Here is a 24,793-nt window from a genome sequence, read left to right on the forward strand (position 1 = left end):
GGTGATTTTATTGTCCACTTCAGAGGGCAACAATAAGAACTGAACAAGATGATGCTTAGCCTGTAGTCATCACTCCATAAATTATTTTTTCAAATGCAGATGCAGCATCTGGATAAATCCGTTAGGAACCCTCCCCGCAACCAGATTGGGAACCTGGAGCTGCCCCCGGTGGTAGGGTCCGTGGGGACCGGGAAGCAGCCAGCTGGGACCCCTCACCACACGCCCTCCCTCTGTTCCTGCAGCAGCTGGTACCATGGAGATTGTGTACGTATATGTCAAGAAGCGCAGCGAGTTCGGGAAGCATTGCAACTTCTCCGACCGCCAGGCAGAGCTGAACATCGACATACCGCCCAACCCTGAGCTGGCCAAGCAATTCGTGGAGCGGAACCCCGTGGACACGGGCATCCAGTGCTCTATTAGCATGTCGGAACACGAGGTGGGTCCCTGCCCCAGGGGCCGGGCCAGTGGAGGTGTGGTCCGGCAGGGTGGCTGGCCAAGGTAGGCAAGTGGGACTGGGTGACTCCATCCCCCTGGAAGCCAGTTAGAGTGGACCAGTGAAGATGCTGGAAGTACGAGGGCAGAATCGCTCCCAGACCCACCTGGGTGCCCAGGGTCAGGACAAGGCCCGGTACCAACCACTCCCTGGGCCGGGTGGATGTAAATCAAGATGTTCTCTCTCCCAGGGAATCTGGCCTCACCTCTAAGACTCTTACTAGAGTTGTTTTAGGCATTGGGTGCATCTGGGAGAGGTATCTGAGGGAGCCAGGGATTCACACCTATAGGACCTGCTTAGCTTGGGAAAAGGAAAGGGTCCCATAGAAAGTGCCGGTCAGAGTGCCTCCAGGATAAAGGAACTGAGGGTCATGTCGCTGTCCAAGCTCCCAGATTTCTCCTGGTCTGTCTGAAGCAAGTGATCCGCTCCTGATTATGTCAAGAACTGCTGGGAGAAGATTAGACCGAAGGGGTTAACACAACTGTCATGTCCCCGAGTCAACGGAGTGAAAGTCACACCGCTTTGGCCATCCACTTTGTGGACGGCTCCACTAGCTCACAGTTCAAACAGACTGAGTTTCTTGCTTTCCCAGGGCAAGCTACTGTCATGGGGACCAGGGTGGTTTTGTTCATGGTGTAGTCACCTAAACAAGATGGCGGCCATGAAGACCACACCACGTCGGGGTCTCCTCTGTCAGCAGCTCCACCCTGTTGAAACTTTTAGCTTTTGTGAGAACTGGCTTAAAAAGGAAAAGGAGAAGGGGAGTGACCGCTCAGTGGGTATGCAGTCTCCATCTGGGGTGATGAGAAAGTCCTGGAATTAGATAGTGATCATGATTGTGCAACATTGTGACCCTTCTTAATGCTACTAACTTGTACATTTTAGTCAAACTGGTAGATTTTATGTCATGTGTATTTTACCACAATTTAAACGATGGGGGAAAACTGGGAAGGAGGAAAAGAGGTAAGTTTAAGGGGTCAAACTACATCTATGCCAACCTCCCTACAACAGAGAAGGGGCAAAGCAAGTCCACACTCTTAATCGTTTTTATGTTTCGATCCCTGTGACATTGTGAATGGTAGGGTGGAGAAAGCTTAGTCACGGTTTCCTTTGGGATCTCACAGAACCGATGGGTGGGCTCCTCCGGACCTTTAGGGGTGAGATCAGGTCAGAACTGGATTTTCCATAGCCACTGGCAGCATCTGCAAAGCTGCTAACTCCACAGGGGTGACACTTTTGTGGCGGCCTGTGACCACCTGAGGACCAGAAAGTTCCTTGCTGGACCTGAAAATATAGTGGCTTTGGCCAGGGGCACCTCACGGGTCCATCCCTGAGCACTCAGAGCCCAGGGACCCGGGAGCCCTGGAACACTGGTTTGCAGAAGTGGTCGGATGCTTCCACCGGGGCCAGGCGTCTTCTCACCTGTGGCTCTCCGTTTAGGCCAACACAGAGCGGTTTGAAATGGAGACCCGGGGGGTTAATCACATCGAGGGGGGCTGGCCCAAGGATGTGAACCCCCTGGAACTGGAGCAGACGATCCGCTTCCGGAAGAAGGTGGAGAAAGATGAGAACTACGTCAACACCATCATGCAGCTGGGCTCGGTAAGGCTTCCTTCAGCGCCAGTGGTCAGGGCCTCAGCCATCACTCTGGTTCCCCAGCTGCGTGTCAAGCTCAGCAACTGTGGCTCCTCGGGGAAGGACACCAGCTACGTTATGGAACCTTCTGTCTGGGAGCAGGCAGGCAGGTCCACACAGCAGACCAGAAGGTCCAAGGACTGAACGGGCTTTAAGAGGAATCCGAAAAGCGGGAAATCCTCTGGGCAAAGAGAACCCCAAGGAAGCCCACCCAGCAGCTACCTGCCAGTAGGGATCATTCATTCATTCGACACATTTGCATGGAGCTTCTAGTCTCTGCCAGGTGCAGTAGAGATTGCAAAAATGAAATTCACATATATTCTGCCCCAAAGAGTTTATAATCCATTGGAGGCCAAAAACAAATACAGAGGTATCACTGTATAATGTAGAAAGAAAGGCTGTAAGAGAAAAGATGCTCTGCCATTTGCCCCATAAGGAGGGAGAGTTGATTTCCTGCTGAAGGAATCAGGGGAGTCTTCCTGGAAGAGGTGGCACTTGATCTTGAGCTTTTCCTTGTTGGACATTTGGAATAATGGGGAATGGCCTTCTGGGTGGAGGAAACAGGAGATGGATGCCATATATGGGGTAGTTACTAATTCTGTTTGCCTGGAGCAGTGGTGTTTCTTCACCTTTTTTTCATTGTTGTCCCCCAAGAAGCCTTTTTAGACATCGCCCCACCCCAATGAAAATGTAATACCGTAGGTGTACTATATATTTATGTACTGGATGTATATCTGTACTTTGTATAAAAAAGTAATAATATTTTACCCCCAAGAACCAATTTCCACCCTTTTGGGGGGTAGATGTTGCCCCCATTGAAAATGCATGGGCTGGAAGGATGGGAAAAGACTACTAGATATTTCTCGTCCCTCCCAGACTCCATCTCAGCCCTGGTCAGGCTGAAAGGACATCCCTTTACTGCTAAGAACTCCCGCTGTATCCTCCTCAGGTCGTGGAGCACTGCATCAAGCAGAATAATGCCATTGACATCTACCAGGAGTATTTTGATGACGAGGATGCGGTGGAGGTGATGGAAGAGGCCCCTTCAGCTAAAACCGTCAGTGTTTTCAGGTACCTCTATAGCCAGGCAGGTGGCTGGCCAATTTCTCTCAGCCCTATGTGTGGGTGCTTCCAAAGGTGACCCCTTGCCAGTCACTCCATGCCATGGGTACAATGCCATCTGTGATCCGAGCTTAATAAGGGACAGAGCAAAATAAAACGCCCAGCAGACAAGTGGTACCTACCCTGAGGGCAGGCCTTGTTGGTAGAAAAGGAGGACAGAGTCTGGGGAAAGACTAAAGCAAATTTGCAAAGCTGTGTACAAGTGTGGTTGATTCATACGCTGTAGAGAATGTATCAAGTACCAAACGTCAGTGATCCGGCTGCACTGTGAGTAAACAAGACCCTTGTCCCAAGCTCTCAGGAGTGTGCCTGGAATAACCTCCAAGGACAGCAGAAATTTGACAAAAGAAATCTATCCCACAGACACATGTGTGAAGTCACTGCATATTCACTGCGGCAGGGTGTGTGCTAGCCAAAGACTGGAAGGAAGCTAAACCCATCGGTAGGGGGCTGGTTCCAGCAATTCTGGTACGCCCACACTGTTGAATACCACGCAGCCATCAGAATGAATGAGGCAGCTCCTTATGTGCCTATAGAGAGTTTCCAAGATTTACTGTGTGAAACCAAAGCAAAACAAGGGGCAGAACAGTGTGCAGAGAGCACTACTTTTTGTTTAAAATACACCTATATGCATGTGTGCATGTATGTATGCATACGTGTATACGTGTGTATGTATATATATGCATGTGTGTGCACGTATACATGTATATGTATGTATATATGTGCGCGTGTGTGCGTGTGTGTGTACGCTCATAGATGCAGAGAATACCTGTGATTTCAGACGTGACTAGCCTCAAATGCCAACTCTGGAGGATTCATTTTGCTACCGTGACCCACTGAGGGTCCAGGGAAGTGTTTACCCAGCCCCAGCATGACCAGTAAGGACTCGTTTCAAGTCGCATAGCTTATAAACAACAGAAATTTATCCCTTACCCATCTGGAGGCTGAAAGTCTGAGATCAGCGTGCCAGCAATGTCAAGTTCTGTGTCTGGTGAGGACTCACCAGACCCCCCTGCAGTGAAAGTGCTGAGTCCTAACCACTGGACCTCCAGGGAATTCCCAGGACTCACTTTCTAACTCAGAGACAGCCGTCTGCTTGCTGTGAACTCACATGGCAGAAGGGGTGAGGGATCTCTGTGGACCCTCTTTTATAAGGGCACTAATCCCATTCATTAGGGCTCTACCCTCATGACCTAATCGCCTCCCAAAGGCCCCACCTCCTAATACCAGCCCATTGGAGATGAGGCTTCAACATATGACGTTTGGGGGGATGCCTACAGCACACCCAAAGTTTATAGTTTACATTAGGTTTCACTCTTGGTGTCATACGTTCCAAATGTATTATACAGAATACTTTCACTGTCCAAAAATCCCCTATACTTTACCTAGGTATCCCTCCCTGCCCCCAAACCCTTGCCAACGACTGATCTTTGCACTGTCTCCATGGTTTTGCCTTTCCCAGAATGTCATATAGTTGGAATCGTACAACATGTAGCCTTTTGAGGTTGGTTTCTTTCACTTAGCAATGTGCATTAAGTTTCCACCGTGTCTCTTCATGGCTTGTAGCTCATTTCTTTTTCATGCTGAATAATAACGATGCCCGGATGCACCACAGTTTATCCAGTCATCTACCGAAGGGCGCCTTGGTTGGTTCCAAGTTTTGGGAATTATCAGTAAACCTGCCGTAAACCTCTGTGTTCAGGTTTTTGTGTGGACGTACGTTTTCAACTCAATTGGGCAAATACCAAGGAGCATAATGGCTGAATTCCTCACCCTCCCTCATGGTTTAATATTAATGAGAAACCAAGCCTCAGGCTCGGAACTTTCAGCAAACGAAGACATCAGGCTGAAATTTAATCTTTTATTTTCATTGTCTTAATGTTTATTAGTTTCTATTTATGGCTGGTGAGATCAGTTTTCCAATTAAGGGAGTCCTGTCAGCTTTGTTTTTAAAATAAATTTATCTGAGCGAATGTTTAAATATGTATGAATTCTTTTAAGAAAAACTTTAGCAAATGCGACATTTAGGGAGCCTGGGATTTCAGTCTTCTGCCCTCTCTCCCTCCCCTAAAGGGATCCCCAGGAAATTAAGCGGCCAGCCACACACATCTCCTTGCACCCCGATGGCAACAGGAAGTTGGCAGTGGCGTACTCTTGCTTGAATTTTCAACGGGCACCTGAGGGCATGAGCAACGAATCGTACATCTGGGACCTGGGTGAGAAGCAGAGGGGTCTGGTAGCCACAGGGAAGGATGAGGGAGTGCGGCAGAGACCTGTGAAAACCCGGGGGGAGGAAGGTAGAAGCAGCGGGACTCTCGTGGGGCTGGTCCCTCACTGGGATGTCCAGGGACCCAGGAGGAAGCCACTGTCTCATCCCTTTGCTGTCTGGGTTCAGGTGCGGCCCCGCGGAGCCAGACCAGAAGCAGGAACTCCCTTCATTTCCAGATCCCAGGGCATTCGAGACCAGACCACATGGAGACCCAACTCTGGGTCCCTGAAGAGCATATCAGAAAGAGTCCCCAGCAGACTGAGAAGTGACCCAAGGGGTCCTCACAGGGACGCAGGGACTCACCTCTGTCCCACCCGTCCTAGCACTTTCCCCTGATTCATGGCCAGTAGGGGCAGTGTGTCCATTCGGGAGCACGGACCACTGTTGACAGAAGGGCTCGCTCCAAGGGCACAGTCCGGCAGGTAGCAGGTGATTGTGGTCTCCATCCATGCTCTCAGACGTCCCTCGTTGCTGTCGTTGTGAAAATAAACGTTAGCCTTTATTAGCAGGTGTAGGTGCCACGCACAGGACTGAGCACTTTACACTCCTGAGGAGCTCAGTGAGCTCTTAGCGCCGCCCCGTGGGCTGGACTCCATCATTACCCCTGCTGTACAGACAGGACAGCTGGTTCACACAAGTCAGGGGAGAGTTGACTTTTTGTAAAAGCCTTAAACCTCATTTAATACCGAACCTGGAAAATGGACTAGAATGACAATCACACACACACAGTCCTGATTCCCAAAAATAAAACCAGTAGAGGAGCCTCCAGGGCTAGATGCTGGCCACTGAGGACCAGAGCTTGCAGCCTGGAGAGGGGCTTCCAGGCTTCCCCCTGCCACCGCCCACCTGTAAAAGGGGTTAAAGTGTTTGACCCTGTCCTTTTTTTTCCAGGTCTGGTAGAATATATATATATATATATAGTTGTTGTTGTTGTTTTGCTTTGTAGAAAACCCCAACAGGCCAGAAATTGTCCTAAAGCCGTCTTCTCCTCTTGTCACCTTGGAATACAACCCCAAAGATTCCCACGTGCTCCTGGCAGGCTGCTACAATGGGCAGATCGGTAAGGAGGGACCCCCCCCCCCAAGCCCGGCACTTAACCAGGAGTCAGCCCGAGTCCCCTGCAGGCTCTCAGGCAGCTTGGCCCCTGCTGCTGTCTGGCCAGGGCCCACCTGCCGGGCCAGGCTTGCCATGGAGGACAAAATGGGGTGGGGACTCCCTGCAGCTTCCAGACGTCAAGGTGAGACAGGTTTTGCTGATACCTCAGCCGTGTCTTCAGTTGTAGAAGTTCAAGTGAGGCTAAAATGAGTTCACAATAAAAAGTTAAGAAAATTATGGGCCACGTAAAGTCAAGAAACATTTACTGTATGCCTACCCTGAGCTAGGCTAGGTTAGCTAGAGGCAAAGGGGTTATGAGACAACTGGGGAGCTCCATCTCAGGAGATGCAGTCGGGGCAACCTACACGGTAATGGGTGTAAGTAATACCAGCTATATAGAGTGAGTCGGGGGGGGGAAAGGAAAAAAAAAAAGAATTATAGAACTAAAACAAGAGGTATGAAGACCATTTACAGGGGCATTCATTCAGTTTAGAAACTGATTCTATCAAAACTTGTTTAAAACCAGTTTACCATCTTGCTTGTTCTTTCATTAATAAGTTAAATAAACCTTCATACATTAAAAAATAAAAAAGAATGAATGGGGAAGTGTCACTCCTCTTCTGGTTTTTTTTGGAAGAGTTTGTGGACAGTTGATAGCCATTCTTCTTTAAATATTTGGTAGAATTCACCAATGAAGCCATCTGGTCCGGGAATTTTTCTTATTGGTAGTTTTAAAGTTGAAAATTCAACCTCTTTATTTGTTACAGGTCTTCTCACGTTTTCTATTTCTTCTTGAATCAGTTTTGATAGTTTGTGTTTTTCTAGAATTTTTCCTTTTCATCCAGGTAATCTGATTTGTTGACACAGTTGTTCATTCTCTTACGATCATTTCATTTCTGTAAGGTTGGTAGTAACCCCTCCTATGTCTTTCCCAGCTTTAGTAATTTGAGTGTTCTCTCTTTTTCACTTGCTCAGTCTAGCTAGAGGTTGGGAAACTTTTTTTTATCTTCAAAGAACCGACTTTTTATTTGATTGATTTTTCTCAGTTTTTAAACTCTCCATTTCATTTATTTCCACTCTAATCCTTATTATGTCCTTTCTTCTGCTTGCTTTGGGTTTATTTTGCTCTTCTTTTTCTAAATTTCTTAAAGTGGAAGGTTTGATTATTGGTTTGAGGTTTTTAAAAATACAGATATTTACAGTTATACATTTACCTCTAAACACGGCTTTAGCCACACCTAAGTTTTAGTATGTTGTCTTCTCATATTCATTCATTTCAAGGTATTTTCTAATTTCCCTTTGACTTCTTCTTTGACCCGTGGATTGTTTAGATGTATGTTGTTTAATTTCTCTATGTTTGTGAATTTTCCGGTTTTCCTTCAGTTATTGGTTTCTAGTTTTATTCTGTTATGGGAAGAAAAGATACCTTGCATGATTTCAATCTTTAAAATCTATTGAGACCTGTTTTATGGCCTAATGTGTGGTCTATCTTGGAGAATGTTCCCTGTGCACTTGAGATGAATGTTTTCTGCCTGTTGTCATCTGGAACCAATAAATCTCCCAGACTTTGCTGGGAAGCTCTGTGTGCACACCTTCAACACTCAGCCAGGCATAGCTGTCAACTCTGCCTTATCCGCCGCACCGAGCCTTAAGGCCAGCCAGAGGTGAAAGCTTAGGGCCTTCTCAGTTCTTTCCTAAGTACGTGTGCAGCCCTGGGAATGCACACAGCCATACCCATGCATGTGACCTTCTAGGTTCCAGGAGCTTTTCAAAACTCCTATGGACTTTCTCCAGCTTCTCCTTTCAAGCTTTTCGGTTAGCTTATTGTTTGCTCCACTTGTTATCCACCACTGTGGGACACTGCAGGGTTAATCAGTTGTCTGCAATCATAATTATTTTCAAAATTGCCTTCTTAAACAGACCTTTTTCACTGGCCAAGCTCCAAGTCAAGGTGAATATAGACAACCTTGCAAGTAGCGGGGGGGTCTTCCAGGGAACCATCAGACAGACAGGTCAAATAATGACAATTCTTGGAATAGGAGACTTTGAAAGAGCTCCAGCTCCATTCTGCTCCATCCCTTGGCTGTCAGGCTAGTGGTTTCTTACCAGGGAGGCAGAATGTTATTTTTCAAGGCTACCATAGAACCGGAGAGTATAGGATCCTAACTAGGGCACGTCAAAATGCAACAGAACTTACTGTTCTTACCAGGATTCAGACGTTTTTCTCAGATAAACACTCTGATTTGCTGCCAGCCTTTGGCTAATTTCCAGAGTTCTGAAAAAGTTGATTCTGACCATTTTTGCCAAGGTTCTCTTGGCCTTTATGGAGGAGAGAACTCTCAGAGGTCTTTACTCTGCCGTTTTCGCTGGTGGGACACCCAGAAAACTGATGTCGGTATCCCTGGTGAGCTCAGAAGAAACCTGCCCACGTGGGCACTGAAGGTTTCTGCCTGCCCTTCACTTCTGGCCTTGAAGTAACCAAACAATTATTCCTCCTGTCTGCATCCCAGGCCAGACTCAGCCAGACATGAAAAGGGCTCCCCTTCCCTCCTGTCTTCACGAGCTCTCCTATGTTCCCCTCTCACTCCAGGAGTAGGGGCCGGAATGGCTGGGACTCCTCCCAGCACCTCTCTGTGGCCAGGCTGCCTCCTGGCCTCCTAGCCTCCTGAGGCCTCTGATCTCCCTCTTAGACCTGCTGCCTCCTCTCCAGGGGAGCTCCTGGGTTATGAAATAGACGTGGGCTCCCATAAACCTCCTGCAAATTTATCTGGGTGCCCAGGCTCTAAAAGACTGAAGCAAAGCCACTTGGCCACGATTTATTCAGGAGCCCTGCCTCGCTCATCATTCGTAACCCCTTTCAGTGGTTCTTCGTGCCAGCTCAGACCAGCCCAGGCTCTAGGGCTCTGCTGTCTGTAAGAAAGACATGGTGGGACCCACCCTGGAGTACTGCTTTGCCCAAGCAGAGCGAGCTTAGCTGAGAAAACCTGGTTCTGGGCCAGACGGGTCCAGGGTCAAATGCCTTGGACTTGGATTCCATAAATCAAGACTTATGGATCGTGGACTTTTGTTGTTGCTTTACAAAACCAGCTTTGCTAGAAACAGCTCTGAGTAATAGGGTGGGTCCTCGCTATACACTCATGGGAAAATGAAAACAGAATCCACTGGGACAAAATAATAGGTAAGCTTCGAGTCTTTCTTGGTAAAACAGAAGAAGCGACGTACTAATTATGGATCAGAAGAAAGGATAAATGTCCCTCTGTGTTTCTTTCCGATCAGATGCAGCAAAGGTACAGAGGCGAAAAGGGAATGAGTGGATGCAGCAGGAGCGATTTGCATAGATGTTTTTACTCCCCAGAGCCTTTCCCTGGGGTGGAGGTGCTCTTCTCTCTTTGCCTGGCTCACTCCAACCCGAGGCTCCTCCTCGGTCTTAGTTCCTTCTCACTTCCTCCAGGAAGCCTTCCCTGACTGCCTCCATGTGTCTCCTCCTGGAGCAATCACAGCACGGGCTGTACTTGCAGATTTCCCTTCCTGTCTCCCAGGGACTGTGGCTGTCTGAATCCCAGTGGCTTCCCCAGTGCCCAGTGTGATGCTCAACACATGTTAGGGGCTCCGTGGAATGGATGAAGCACGCTTTGGGGGCTGGTAGGAAATTCAGGCGGGTTTGAACTTAGCCCCGCTTCTAAAAAGCCACATACCTGCCAGACCAAGACAAGCAGCATCCCTCTATCCCGTGCTCCCTGCACTGAGAAAGGAAGCCTGTGCCCCCATCACAGCCCCTTCATGTTTTTCCCCGCCAGCCTGTTGGGACACCCGGAAGGGCAGCCTGGTGGCAGAGCTGTCCACCATTGAGTTCAGCCACCGAGACCCTGTTTACGGCACCATCTGGCTGCAGTCGAAGACGGGCACCGAGTGCTTCTCAGCGTCCACGGACGGGCAGGTACCCACCAGCCAGGCGCTGTGGGGGGCGAGGGGGTGGGGATCAGAGCAGTTGCCCGGCCTGCCACTGAAGTACCTAAGCATGTTTCCTTTTCATTCCATTTTTAAATTGAATAATAAGTAATACATGCACATGGAGCAAGATCCCAAAGGTACAAAAGGGCAGACAGTGGACGCCTTCCTCCCACCTCTACCTGCAAGCCTCCCGGTCCCCCTCCCTGTAGGCGCCCACCCACATCAGCCTCCAGGCTCCGCGTCTGCACGCGGAAGCAAGCGTGTCTGTCTTTGCTCTCTTTCTGTACGCCTTGCACGTTCATCTGCACTTGACGTTTTTTTTGTTTGTTTTTGTTTTTTTTTTTGCGGTACATGGGCCTCTCACTGTTGTGGCCTCTCCCGTTGCGGAGCACAGGCTCCGGACGCGCAGGCGCGGCGGCCATGGCTCACGGGCCCAGCCGCTCCGCGGCACGTGGGATCTTCCCAGACCGGGGCACGAGCCCGCGTCCCCTGCATCGGCAGGCGGACTCCCAACCACTGCGCCACCAGGGAAGCCCTGACGTTTTTCATTTAGCATGTCTTGAAGATGATTTCCTATATCGTAAAGCGCTGCCCCATGCCTGCTAAGGACTTAATAAATTATGGGTATGCTGTAATTTGTTTAAGTGGATTTTAATATTTTGTAGTTACCAGAAAAGGTGGCAGAGAGTGTGTTTGTATATAGATTACCGCACACGTGTGAAGTATACGTTCCTGGCGGTGGGATTTCTGGGTCAAAGCATGTGTGCATTTTGAATGTGGCTATATATTGCCCTGCTGTGAGGAGACTTTAAGAATACAGACTCCAGGGCCCACATCTGGCAATTCTCCTTTAGGAGGTCTGGGGTGAGGCCCTGGCATCTGGATTTTAGGAAGCTTGCTCATGACGCTGATAATTAGCCAGGCTTGGGACTGTGGCCAAAAGGAGTGATTCTCAAAGCATGTTTGTCCCCTCGGGTTGCTGGTAGTCTCTGTCAGACACCCCTTTGGCCCCAGTGACTGGCCCCCAAAAGGGGGAGGGGGTAGAGAAGGCAAAAGTCAGGAGAATTGCGGGACCTCAGGCCTCAGAGTTGGCCCCTCCTCCCATCAGGTCATGTGGTGGGACGTCCGGAAGATGAGCGAGCCCACCGAGGTCGTCATCATGGACATCACCAAAAAGGAACTGTTGGAGCGTGCCTTGGGGGCCACCGCCCTGGAGTTCGAGGCTACTCTGGTGGGTGTCCCTTCCTCTCCCTTCCCTGACTTCCACTGCCAGGGCAGCCAAAGCCAAGGGCAGACCCGTGGCTACTGTGTCAGATGGACCCTGAGGCTGCTTCTCACCTTGGGCACTGGACCATCCTCCTGTGGTCCTCCTAGACCTGTGTGGTCTTTACAACCACTTTCCAGCGGGGGCAGCAGAGCAGAGGAAGGAGGCCATTCTAATTCACTCAAGAGTCGCCATTTGGCTAGTATCCAGGCTGATCTGAAGGCAAGCTTTCTGAAAGGACAGGATTCCAGAGAGGCCCCGTTCTATGAGAAGAGCCCTGTCCACAACCAGCATTCACAGGCCAGGCTCCAGCTCTGTCCCTGCCTCACGTGGGACCCTGGGCCGGTGGCTTCATTTCCGTGGGGAAAGAAGAGGTGTTGGAGAGGAAAATGAGATCAGAGGAGGCTCCTTGGCAAACCAGAGCACGGGCCTATGATGGCATTTAGTAACTGAGAAGGAACAGTAAAGAACTATCAAAGTGGTAATGTGTTTGTGTCTGAGGAGGGAAGCTTCTAGAAGCTGCAAATGAAGACTCCCTCCAAAGCAAGAAAACGACCTTTCCAGATGGCTCTTGGCCTGGCTCCCCCTTGGGATCGTCACTGGTTTGCTTCCAGGCCGTGTGACATCATTCCCAGGCCCTTAGGAGGTGGAGGTGTGCTGGCCTCACCCCTGCCCTGGGAGTCCCCCCACCCACCCCCCAGGCTGGGGGATCAATGTGGTGGATGAGGTGGAAGACAGTTTTACTGACCCCCTCAGCCCTGGGCATGGAGTCACAGTGGGGAGGACTCAGAAAAACATTTTGTCCTCGAATCAGAGATTTAGTCCAAGTGCTAGGTGCAATGACCTCAGTGCCACTAGCCCTCACCTCTCCCACACTGTGCTGGACCCTTGTCACTGCCTTACGTGATGAGCTTGTGTGATCACCCACGACCGTCTTGTGAGGTGATGTGATTATCCCTACTTTGCAGATAAACAACTTCATCTTAGGGAGGTAAGTCACATGCTCTAGAACACGGGGTTGCTGGGGCTCAAACCGAGGGCTCTGACCCCAAGGCCCAGGCTCTCCACCCCGTGCCCCGCCAAGGAGTCTGAGGCATGATGGGCCACCGGGACCTGGGCAGTTTATCTCCCTTACTAGCTTGCAGAAGCCCTGGAGTTGACTTTATTCCTTACTTTTCTGGGACTCTCGAGCTGTGTCTCTTTCTTTTCCTTTTTTGTTTTGTTTTTTTGTTTGTTTGTTTAATTTTTTTTGGAGTATAGTTGATTTGCAATGTTGTGTTAGTTTCTGCTCTACAGCAAAGTGAATCAGTTATACATAATACATATGTCTACTCTTTTTTAGATTCTTTTCCCATGTATGTCATTCCAGAGCATTGAGTGAGCTCCCCGTGCTACACAGAAGGTCCTTGTTATCTATTTTGTATATAGTAGTATGTATACATTAATCCCAAACTCCTGATTTATCACTTCCCCACACCTTTCCTCCTTGGTAACCATAAGTTTCATTTCGATATCTGTGAGTCTGTTTCTGTTTATAAATAGATTCATTTGGGTTTTGTTTTGTTTTGTCTTTAAATATTTATTTATTTAGGCTACGCCGGGTCTTAGTTGCAGCAGGTGGGATCTTTAGTTGCGGCATGCGACCTTCTTAGTTGCAGCATGAGGACTTTTAGTTGCGGCATGCATGTGGGATCTAGTTCCTGACCAGGGATCGAACCTGGGCCCCCTGCACTGTGAGCACGCAGTCTCCCTAAATAGGTTCATTCGTATCATTTTTTAATTAGATTCCACATATAAGTGATATCATAGAATATTTGTCCTTGTCTGACTTACTTCACTTAGTATGACCATCTCTGGGTCCATCCATGTTGCTGCAAATGGTATTATTACATTCTTTTTAACGGCTGAGTAATATTCCATCGTATATATGTATCGCATCTTCTTTATCCATTCCTCTGTTGATGGGTATTTAGGTTACTTCCATGTCTTGGCTATTGTAAATAGTGCTGTAGTAAACATTGGGGTGCATGTATCTTTTCGAATATATGCCCAGAAGTGGGATTGCTGGATCATATGGTAGTTCTATATTTAGTTTTTTAAGGAACCTCCATACTGTTCCCCACAATGATTGTACCAATTTACATTCCCACCAACAGTGTAGAAGGGTCTTCACTTTCCTTTGACCCTCCAATTTGTAGCCCAGTTGTTCTTTTTAATTGTAGTAAAAACAAAAACAAAATACACATAATGTAAAATGTACCATCTTAACCATTGTTAAATATACTTACATTGTGGGCTCTCCCGAGCTTTTTCATCTTACAAAACTGACACTCTGTACCTTTTAATCAACAAACTCCCCATTTCCCCCTCCCTTCAGCCCCTTCAACTTTCTGTGTCTATGAATTTACCTCCTCCGGGTACCTCATTTCAGTGAACACTTCCTGCGTTTGTCTTTTTGTGATGAGCTTTTTTCACTTAGTACAATGTCCTCAAGGTTTACCAGCATTGTAGCACGTGGCAGAACTTCCTTCCTTTCTGAGGCCAAATAATATTGCATTGTACGGGCAGAGACCACATGCCGCTCACATGTCGATGACACTTGGGTGTTGTGAATAAAGATGCTATGGACACGGGTGTACAATGTAGACCAGCTTTGCCGGGAGTAGTAGTTGGAGGCTGGAGGGAGCTCTTCTCGATCCATGTTTTACATTATTGATTCAATCATTTACTTTATGTATAAACATTCAGGATCTTTATGTCAAAATGCTTAGTGGACACAGTGAGGCTCCACGAAGAGGGCTGGTGATGAGATTCTCCAGGGACCAGAAGTGTCGGGGGGGGGTGGCTTCATTATTTGTGGGGCCCTTGGGCAGGTTTAAAGAAGTGTGGGATCTGATCCAGCTCAAGAGTGGGCGCAGCTACCTAGAAGGGGGCGGGGCACAGCGCAAGCAGAGGCTTAAACCGAAGGCACGTTCAGCACCTTTGGACCCCCAGTCGTCCTGCCGCTCCACCACCCTGACTCCGGAAAACCGCTCGCCTTGCCAGCTAAACCCTGAGCTGATGTTCCGTGGAGCCTTTCGCTCACGTGTCACCCCCTCCACAGCCGACCAAGTTCATGGTGGGCACAGAGCAAGGCATCGTCATCTCCTGCAACCGCAAGGCCAAGACACCGGCTGAGAAGATCGTGTGCACCTTCTCGGGCCACCATGGCCCCATCTATGCCCTGCAGCGAAACCCGTTTTACCCGAAGAACTTTCTGACCGTCGGCGACTGGACCGCCCGCATCTGGTCAGAAGACAGCCGGGAGTCGTCCATCATGTGGACCAAGTAAGGGGGGACGCTGGGGCGGGAGAGGGATGTGGGGGTTGGAGGGGACAGAGGGGGCCCAGCCCAACCCAGGAGTGCTCTGAGCCTCTCTGTGTCCACCCATAAAATGGAGAAAACACTTCTCCACGAACAGCCAAGCTTACGCTGGGAAGTGGCTTGATTCAGCCCCTTCCCAAAGGAAGGTGCTTCAAACTGCACGTTCATCTGTCGATGGACATTTAGGTTGTTTCCATGTTTGGCTATTGTGAATAGTGCTGCAGTGGACATGGGCGGGCAGGTATCTCTTCGAGATCCTGATTTCAATTCCTTCGGCTAAAGACCCAGAAATGGGATTGAGGACCCTCCACACTGTTCTCCATAGCGGCTGCACCAATGTACACTCCCACTAACAGTGCACGAGGGTTCCCTTTTCTCCACACCCTCTCCAGCTCTCATCTTTTGTTTTTCTAATAATTTAGCCATCCTCACAGTTGTGAGGTGATATCTCATTGTGGTTTTGATTGCATTCCTCTGGTGATTAGTGATGTTGAGCACCTTTTCGCATACCTGTTGGCCATCTGTATGTCTTCTTTGAAGACCCATATGTCTGGGTCCTTTGCCCATTTTTTTAATCGGGTTATTTGGTTTTCTGCTATTGAATTGTATGAGTTCCTTATATATTTGGGATATTAACCCCTCATCGGACATATGGCTTGCAAATATTTTCCTTAGGTTGCCTGTGCATTTTTTAAATTTATTTTTTAATTAATTAATTAATTTATTTTAAAATGTTTAATGGCGTAGAGTTGATTTACAATGTTGTGTTAGTTGCCTTTTCATTTCGTTGACTGTTTCCTTTGCTGGGCAGAAGCTTTTTAGGTTGATGTAATCCCACGTGTTTGTTTTTGCTTTTGTTGCTCGTGCTTTTGGTGCCATACCCAAAAGGTCATTGCCAAGGTCATTGCCAAGGCCAATGTCAAGGAACTTTTCCACTACATTTTCTTCTAGAAGTTTTATGGTTTCAGGTCATACGTTTTAGCCTTTAATTCATTTCGAGTTGATTTTTGTCCACAGTATAAGATAAAGGTCCAATTTCATTCTTCACTGCAGAAATCGTTGAAAATCTAGGTTAAACCAAGTAGGAAGTATAACACTCTCTTCATCTCAGTAGCATGAACTTTTCTGGGCAACTTTTCTTTCCTCCGACTCCTCTCAAGTGAGTCTCACGGCTGGGGGACTGGGCCCAAGCCTGTGCCCTGGAGTTGGCTGTGGAAAACGCCAGTGACCAGCCCCTGGGAAGGACCCCACCCAAAACCCTTTATAGTGCAAACTGTGAGCTGTGGGTGGCGAGGCTGGCGTGGCTAGAAGTCAGACACAAGAAAGAACTTCCTGCCCAGCAATGAAACCCTGGAGCCGGGGCGGGGCTGGATGAGTAGGGCTGCGGCTCTCCATCCCTCCCAACCACAGAGGTCCCTGACCGGCGGCACCCGGCTCCCAACAGGTACCACATGGCTTATCTCACTGATGGTGCCTGGAGCCCGGTGAGGCCAGCGGTTTTCTTCACCACCAAGATGGACGGGACCTTGGACATCTGGGACTTTGTGTTCAAGCAATGTGACCCCGCCCTCAGCCTGAAGGTCACGTGCACCTGCCTCCCCATGCACCCAGGCCCTCAGACTCTGGTGGCACAGCAGAATCACCTGAGGGGAATTAAAAAAGGAGAAAAGCAGATGCCCGGCCTTTCCTCCCGCCAGGCCTGTTCCTTCAGAAGCCAGGGCGCAGGCTTCTGGCAGCTGACCCCTTCCAGCCTGAGCTAACGTTATCCTATCAGCAAAACCAGAGCAGAGACCTGCAGGCTAGGGCCGTGGAAAAGCGCGGGGCTGGGGAAACTGCAGAATGAAAGTGGGGCTGAAGGGACTTCCCTGGAGGTCCAGTGGTTAAGACTCCACGCTCCCAATGCAGGGGCCACGGGTTCGATCCCTGGTCAGGGAACTAAGATCTCACGTGCCCAACAGTACAGCAAAGAAAAAAAAGAAAGAAAGTGGGGCTGGACTGAAGGGGTGGGTGAGGGGGGGCAGGCTGAGACGGAAGATGAGGCTGGGGGTGAAGGGTTTTACAGCCAGTCGTAGAGTGTGAGCTTCATCCTGTGGGTTGAGGCTGGGGTCCCCCTCAATGGGGGGAGTCACCAAGGGCGTCTGAATGGGGCTGCTTGGCTAAGTCTCCCCAGGAGCCAGATAATCAGACCAACAAAGGGTGACATTGCTCCGCTCTCCTCCCTCACCCGGGTCTGCCTGACCCTCCAACAGGTGTGTGACGAGGCCCTCTTCTGCCTCCGGGTACAGGACAATGGATGTTTCATTGCCTGTGGCTCCCAGCTGGGGACAACCACGCTGCTGGAGGTCTCGAATGGGCTGTGCACCCTGCAGAGGAACGAGAAGAACATGGTTTCCTCGGTAGGTGCGGGCCCTGGGTGAGGTGCGCACCAGCTCCTGTTCTGACCTGGCCCCCTGGCCGAGTGGGCCAGTCAGGGAAGAACAGATGCCCTTTTCTGTCACCTCCTGGGAAATGGATGGATATTTGGGGGTGGATCAGGAAATGAGCCCGAGAAATGGATGTTGGGAATGTCTGAATCCACCCTGGCTTCACTACTCAGTAGCCAAGTGGCCCTGGGCAAGTCACTTTACCTCTCCAAGCTTCAGTTTTTTTCAGCTGCGAATCCAAGTGGTTTGACTCGGTCCGTTTGTCTAGTTTCAAACAACATACCTTTGGGGCAGCAGAACCTGTCCAAGGAAGGCTTAGCAGAATGCCTGTAGAGAAGACAGCTGGAAGGGGACCGTCCTGGGGAAGGGGCCCTGGGGGCTGAGATCCATCCACCCTGGAGGTGCCTCCCCAGAACCGTGGGGCACACAGAGAAATTGAAAACCCCTGGTGCCGAGACCCTGGGAGACCCTCCTGGCCCTGCCTGAGATTGTGGTCCCACCCATGAACTCGTCCTCTGTGGGCCCAGGCCGCCATGTTGCGCAGCCCCAGAGGTTGTTCTTCACGCCTGCATCCATGTTCTTGGAATTCCTTGGAACTGAGTAACTTGGCACCCCTGCTCCTGCCTCCCAAGCCCCATATTTAGCCCCCCTTTCTTGCCATTAGCCTGGAGTACAGGCCTCTGTGTGGGCTGCTTGGAGTCAAGCAAGGAGAACCCACCTGGCGCCCGTGCTGGGAGCCAGCGCTGCCTGCCCGCCCCTCCCACGGCCTCTTTGTCCCTGTGCACAGATATTTGAGCGTGAGACCCGGCGGGAGAAGATCATGGAGACCAGGCACCGTGAGATGCGACTGAAGAAGAAGAGCAAGGCGGAGGGCAGGGAAAGCTACCCGAGCGAAGAGAAGCCTGCCTTGAGCCCGGAGCAGCTGGTCACCGAGGCCGAGGAGGAGTTCTTCAATGTTATCTTCACGGAGCTGAAGAGGAGGGAGGCGGAAGCCATGAAGGAGAAGCCCAAGCCTGTAGGGGCCTTGCGCGGGCTCGGGGTGGCGTGGCCGGGAGGGAGCCGCGGCCCCCGGGCTGCCTGCTTGCTGACCTCGGGCGACCGCGAGCAAGTGGCCTCACTGGGTGGACCTTCATTTGTGCATCTGGCAAGTGGGAGGAATTACCCCCTTCCTCCAGAGGAATCCTGAGTCTCCAAACACCCTTCCTCCAGAGGAATCCTGAGTCTCCAAACACCAAACACCCCAAAATCCTGAGTCTCCAAACACCCTCCCTGAGCGCAGGAGCCGTACCCTGGGCTGCTTGAAATCCTCTCCCCACCACGATGGGGACCTTGAACGTGCATGTGACCCGGGCTACGTGAGCCATCAGAGATGAGGGAGCCTGGAGGCCCCGGGAGGAGGGGGCAGTGAGATCCGTGATGACCCCTCCTGGCATCGGGGGGGGAATTTGTCCTGAGCTCAGCCATCCATGGCCCCGGCTCCAAAGCACCTTCTAGCTGTATCGCCCGGGCCCATCACTTCACTTCCTGGTTCCTTAATTTTCATCTGGAAACTGAGGAGATGGAGTGATAAAGGTAGTGTCACCTTCCAGGCCCTCTTAGGTACCAGGGGACGAAGAAAAAGGCATGGTCTGTCTGGGCCATTGTCTTTAGGGGCCCACAGATAAGACGCTAAGATGTGAAAGAGTGAAAGCACAACACAGAAGGGAAAAGAACAAGCGAGCGTGGGCCAGCGTCTGCCCTTGTAAGCAAGATTGGCTGCCTAGTTAGGGAAGGAAGGAAATCATGGGGCCCCCAGTTCAAAAGTATTGAGAAGTTCAAGGGACTTCCCTGGCGGTCCAGTGGTTAAGACTCCGCGCTTCCACTGCAGGGGGGTGCGGGTTCGATCCCTGGTCACGGAACTAAGATCCCTCAGGCCTCCTGGCCAAAAAAAAAAAAAAGGTTGAGAAGTTCAAGACAGTGGCAGCAGACACTAAAGCAAGCGTGGAGCCCTGGTCAGCAAAGGCCGCGTGGCCGCTCAGGGCGCCGGCCCATGAAGCCGGCCCGTGTGTCCAGTTCTCGGGCACCGATGGAGAGACAGGGGGACGGAAGGTGGGTGAGCACAGAGCAGCCCACCGGCTCCATCCCGTGACTACTCACCATTTCTGGCTCTCTCCCGCTGGGTCTAGAGACAGGCTGTGGTTTCTTTGGGCGCATTTTGCATTTGGGAGTACTCGGATCTGAGCGGCTCTATTCTCACACCATCTGGTGGTACAGTGGGGCTGAGGCGAGGCTGGAGTCCTGCCTTTCTGACCCACAGCGCGGGGTCCTCCCACCCATCCCCCCGGGCCCTCCAGCCCTCCAGCAGGTGATGCTGACACCGTGCAATGTGGCCACTGACTCCGTGTCTGCTGCTGGACAGCCCCAGATGTGCTCCGCACAGCAGCGTGAACACTGGATGGAGAAGCTGATCCTCAGGGGTTAAGCTACAGAACCTGGCCCCCTCCTTCTGCCCACCACACGCTTCCTGCCTGTCTCTGCGTCTCCGCAGTTGGCCAGACATTCTGGGGTCAGAGCTAAGAAGGCACTGCTGGGTCCTCACATCCATTATCTCTAATCCCAGCCACAGCCCTGCAGGGAGTCATGTCCCCTTTACAGGGGAGGGGACCAAGGAGACTCAGGAGGAACTAGCTCGAGGTGGCCCAGGCAGCAAGCGGCAGGTGCCCGAGGCCGTGCCCACCATCCGTACCCGCAGGTGTCGAGCGCCCGCTAGGCTCTCACGGCCGTGGTGCTGGCAGCGTGGTCTCCTGGGTGCCCAGCAACCCAGGCTCAGGGGTTAACCTCCCGGGTGCAGGGAGGCCTGACCTCCACCAACAAGTCTATGCTGTCTTTCCATAGCTGAAACTACCAAGTCTGCAGACAGAAGATGAGGTGGAGGGAGAGGAACAAGGGGAGGAAGAAAGAGACGGTGAAGAGAGTCCAACCTTGGAAGGCCAGCCTTGATCGGAGCCCCGCTCACACACGTGCCTGCTTCCCACCTCTCGGCACTGCCCTGGTTTTACAAGTCGGGGTGCTGACGCCCTCCCTTAAAGGGTCTCCGGGGTAAGGGAGGGCTGGAGGAGCAAAGGGGCCCCAACCCAGCCCCCATGCGCCACAGATCCCCGGTCCCCGGTGACTCCCTGAGCCCAGCCCCAAGAGACCCCTCGGAGGGAGGGAAGGGGCAGGGTTCAATCCCGAGCTGGTCCCCTGGTCTCAGCCACACCGCAGCCAACCTCACCCAGGTCCCCCGGCCCTCCCTGTTCCCTTGGATTGAGCTTTGCAAGGGCTTTCCCGACAAGCGTCTTCCTTCACAAGCTCGCAAAACCTCCGCTGGGCTTGCCGTGGCCGTGGCCGGGCCTCGGGAAGGCCTGTGGGTGCGGGAAGCGGTCTCTCCTTCTCCCTTACTGACCTTCCGCACCCATACATGACTGGGGAACAGAAAGTCTGTCCACTTCTAAGACGTCTTCCTTCATTCTTGTAAAATTAAATTAATAATAATAGTGCTAATGGTTAGTGCTTGTTATGCCTCCCGCACTAAGAGCTTTTCATGTTATCTCGTGTCACTCTTTTGATAAAGTCCCTGGAAGGTTTCCCCTCTGATTATCCTTCCTCGGTAGAGGAAGAAACAGGTTCTGGGAGACATGTGGGGACTTACCCGGGTCACCGGACTCATGAGGGGCAGCACGGGGACAGGAGCCCAGGCAGCTCACTCCTGACACTGTGCAGGGCCCGAGGGGGCTCCAGCATAGGCAGTGGGACGCCCTGAAACCACAGCAAAGCAGAGCGTTTGGTGACCAGAAACGTTGGTAGGGCAAGAGGGCAATTCAGAGGCAGCTTTGCACCAGGAGAAATCCCTGACCGCCGTGCATTCTGTGGGTGTCAGGTGACCCCCACAGTGACCGAAAGTACTCTTCATTTTTAAATATTTATTTATTTGTGTATTTATTTAGGCTGCTCAGGGTCTTAGTTGCGGCTTGCAGACTTCCTAGCTGTGGCATGTGTACCCTTAGTTGCGGCACACATGCAGGATCTAGTCCCCTGACCAGGGATCAAACCCGGGCCCCCTGCATTGGGAGTGTGGAGTCTTACCCACTGGACCACCAGGGAAGTCCTGAAAGCGCTCTTTAAAAAATAAAAAATGACTGTGTTAAGAATCTTACTGGGGAAGGACACAGGGTCAGCCACCCCTTGTTCCCAAAGGGAAAAAGAATCCAGTGGCCACTGTGGCTAGACCTTGATAAAACAGTCATCGCAGGGCACACTGACCGAGCACTTGATCTTTGCATTAACCCCAGAAGGAGTGATATCACCACCTACAATCCCTGAGTCACAGTGTGCCAAGCAAGACACAGAGAGAGGGAGGGAATTGGCGAAGTCTCATGGGAGCAAGCGGCACAGCTGGGACTTCAGCCCACCGTCTGGCCTTGGAGCTTACGCCCATCTGCACCCCACTCTCAGGTGCCCCAGGAAGGGAAGTGGGCCGGCCCGGCTCCACTCCCCGCCCGGGGTTGCATCCAGGCAGAGGGTGCCGGCACATCCCGCCTCCTGCTTTGTAGGATCTCCTGTGATAAGGCCCCTCACTGTGGGAGGACACAGGGAGCCCCGGTCCTGCCTGAAGAACAGTGGTTTCTACTGGGGGTGGTTGTTGTCTCCAGCGGGACGCTTGGCAATGTCTGGGGACGTTTTGGATTGACGAAACTGGTTGGAGGGTGCAACTGGCATCCCGTGGGTAGAAGCCAAGGATGCTGCTAAAAATCCTATGGTGCACAAGACAGTCCCCCCCATAGTGAATTATCCGGCCCATGACGTCAGCAGTGCAGAGGTGAAGACACCATGACTTAGAGAAAAAACGTCTATTCAATGAAACGTCCTGGAGAAAGTCAGAGCTCCCTGCACTAGCCCCGGGCACACCCATGGACCCCTGGGTGAGATGCCGGGCTGATGAGCCCCAAGGGAGAACATTCTTTTGCTTTACTAGAATTTGGGCCTTTGGCTCCTGCTGGCAGGGGTTGGGCCACCTCTGGGGCCTCAAACCCTTCGCTGTAGTACAGAGGGTGCCACTGTGCCGGATGGCATTTGAGGAATGGGCGTGGGAGAGGCGGGGAGGGCCCCTCGGACATCGCGGGGCAAAGGGCGGCGTGAGCTCTGCGAACGCGATGCCCATCGCTGCCCATCCTCACCGACGACCGTCCCCTCCTCGTTCACCAGCCTCCTCTGGAGCCTGTTGCCTAGGCTTTCCCAGCAAGGAACAAAACAAAACCATAATGCATCACTGGAGACGCAGACGCTGCTGGAAAGACCCAGCACGTGGGCGTGGAATGTGGAACGTGGATGACAGGGCCTGGATGCGGGGACACATCCAAGCAGGGTCGGAAAGTGGCTAAAGCAGTGGCCGGACCCAAGCCTCCACAGCACAGTTAAGCCCCGCCCCCCGTCCACGCACACCCAGGGGAGAGTGTGCTGCTCCCCTCGGACCTGTTCCACTCGGCTGCCTTCACCGGCTACGATGCCGCTTCCCGATGACGCTTCCGTTGCAGCTGCGACAGCCCCGTGCGCTGCAGGGGAATCACTGTCCCACGTTCCCTTCTGTGTGGCAACCAGATACCGTGGGCCCCAGGGCAGGACTCTGAAGAAGGAACCCCCTTTGCCCTTCATTAGAAACAAAAGAAAGTGCTCCCTGGGGTCCAGAGGCCCCTGGGATGCCACTGCCCCCCGGGGGAGGCGAAGGCGGCTGCTGGTAACCCAGCAGGGTCAGGTCAGCACCCCCTTTCGGCTCTTCTCTGTCTCCCAGAACCAGAGGCCCAGCACCGGCGTGCTGAGGGCCTGGTGGTTATACCCTCAGGATAGGAATGAGAATGGCGGACAGGAGCAGGGCTGTGTGGGGCTCAGAGGCAGGCGCGACGTCTGGGCTTTGGAGCCTGCCTCCAGCTGAGGCGCTTGCTGTCTGGGTGACGCCGACTTTGCTCCGCATCGCGCCCGGCCCCGGCCACAGGGCAGCAAAAGCAAAGAAGCCAGATACAGACCCTGCCCTCCCGGAGCTGGTACAGCAGTGGGAGAAATGGAGCCCTGACAAATACACAGATAAATGTAGAATGACAGCTGTGCCAAGTGACAGGGCCCTATGAGAGGGATAATAGGAGGAACTAACCTAGATTCTGGGGGGTGGGGGGGAAAGCACTGTCAGCAAGGCCTCCGTGAGAAAGTGACAGTGAAGCCGAGACCCAGGACGCGCGTGAGGCGGCCAGGCAGTGTGTGCGCGGGTGTGGGTGCATCCGTGTGCCCGTAGACACACACGCGTGATGGTGGAGGTGTACGATGGAGGGGGCAGTTGGGCCGAGGAGAGAAGTTGCTGGAGCTGCTGTCTGGCCAGCAGGCAGAAGTCGCTGTTGCGGAAGTGCGGTGAGCAAGGGCTGAAGAGACGGGGAGAGAGCCTGGAGGACGCGCGGGCGGCCAGGACCCTGACGGTCCCGGGAAGGATTCTGACCTTTCTCCTAGTATCTGAGAAGCGGGGGAGTGGTGTGATCGGATTTGGTTTTTTTGTTTTTGTTTTTGTTTTTTTTGCGGTATGCGGGCCTCTCACTGCTGTGGCCTCTCCCGTTGCGGAGCACAGGCTCCGGACGCGCAGGCTCAGCGGCCATGGCTCACGGGCCCAGCCGCTCCGCGGCATGTGGGATCTTCCCGGACCGGGGCACGAACCCATATCCCCTGCATCGGCAGGCGGACTCTCAACCACTGCGCCACCAAGGAAGCCCCAGATTTGTATTTTTACAAAATCACTGGGCTGCTCACGGATGATGCCGGGAGGGAGGTGGCCTGGACCCTGGTTGGAGGATATCAAGGTGTCCGGTGAGAGAAGGTCGCACCTTGGAGCGAGGCGACGGCTATAGACTTGCTTACCTCTCTGTATCTCTGTTGCCTACCTGGTTATCTGGGGGAGTCAATGAAATAACACGTCCACATAACACCACAGCTGGGTTCACCGTGAACGCTCCATTAGTGTCTATTACCCCTCCCGTTTAGAAGACTCTGGTGGCAGCCTTCGCCATGGGCAGCAAGTTCTAGGTCAATAAGAGAACCTACTAGGACGACGTGTGGAAATGGTTTGTCGGAATCCCTTCAGCAGCTGAACCCCAAACCTGGAAGGGGATGCTGGGGCTTCTTCC

The 24,793-nt window shown here is 52.0% G+C and overlaps 1 protein-coding gene across 1 annotated transcript; it reads left to right on the top strand.

The window, feature by feature from the left end:
- Positions 1-253: 253 nt before the first annotated feature.
- On the top strand, positions 254-23,153 carry DNAI2 (dynein axonemal intermediate chain 2; the record flags this gene model as incomplete). Its single annotated transcript, XM_082678770.1, has 13 exons — positions 254-436; positions 1,934-2,095; positions 3,078-3,199; positions 5,324-5,466; positions 6,466-6,579; positions 10,412-10,551; positions 11,674-11,796; positions 14,933-15,156; positions 16,637-16,772; positions 17,442-17,588; positions 18,403-18,763; positions 20,250-20,336; positions 23,080-23,153. 13 exons carry the CDS (start codon positions 254-256, stop codon positions 23,151-23,153), a joined length of 2,016 nt encoding a protein of 671 aa, XP_082534896.1.
- Between the last annotated feature and the right edge of the window lie 1,640 nt (positions 23,154-24,793).

This window comes from Grampus griseus (assembly GCF_964374135.1).
Source record: "Grampus griseus genome assembly, chromosome: 20".
Classification (NCBI taxonomy): Eukaryota; Metazoa; Chordata; class Mammalia; order Artiodactyla; family Delphinidae; genus Grampus; species Grampus griseus.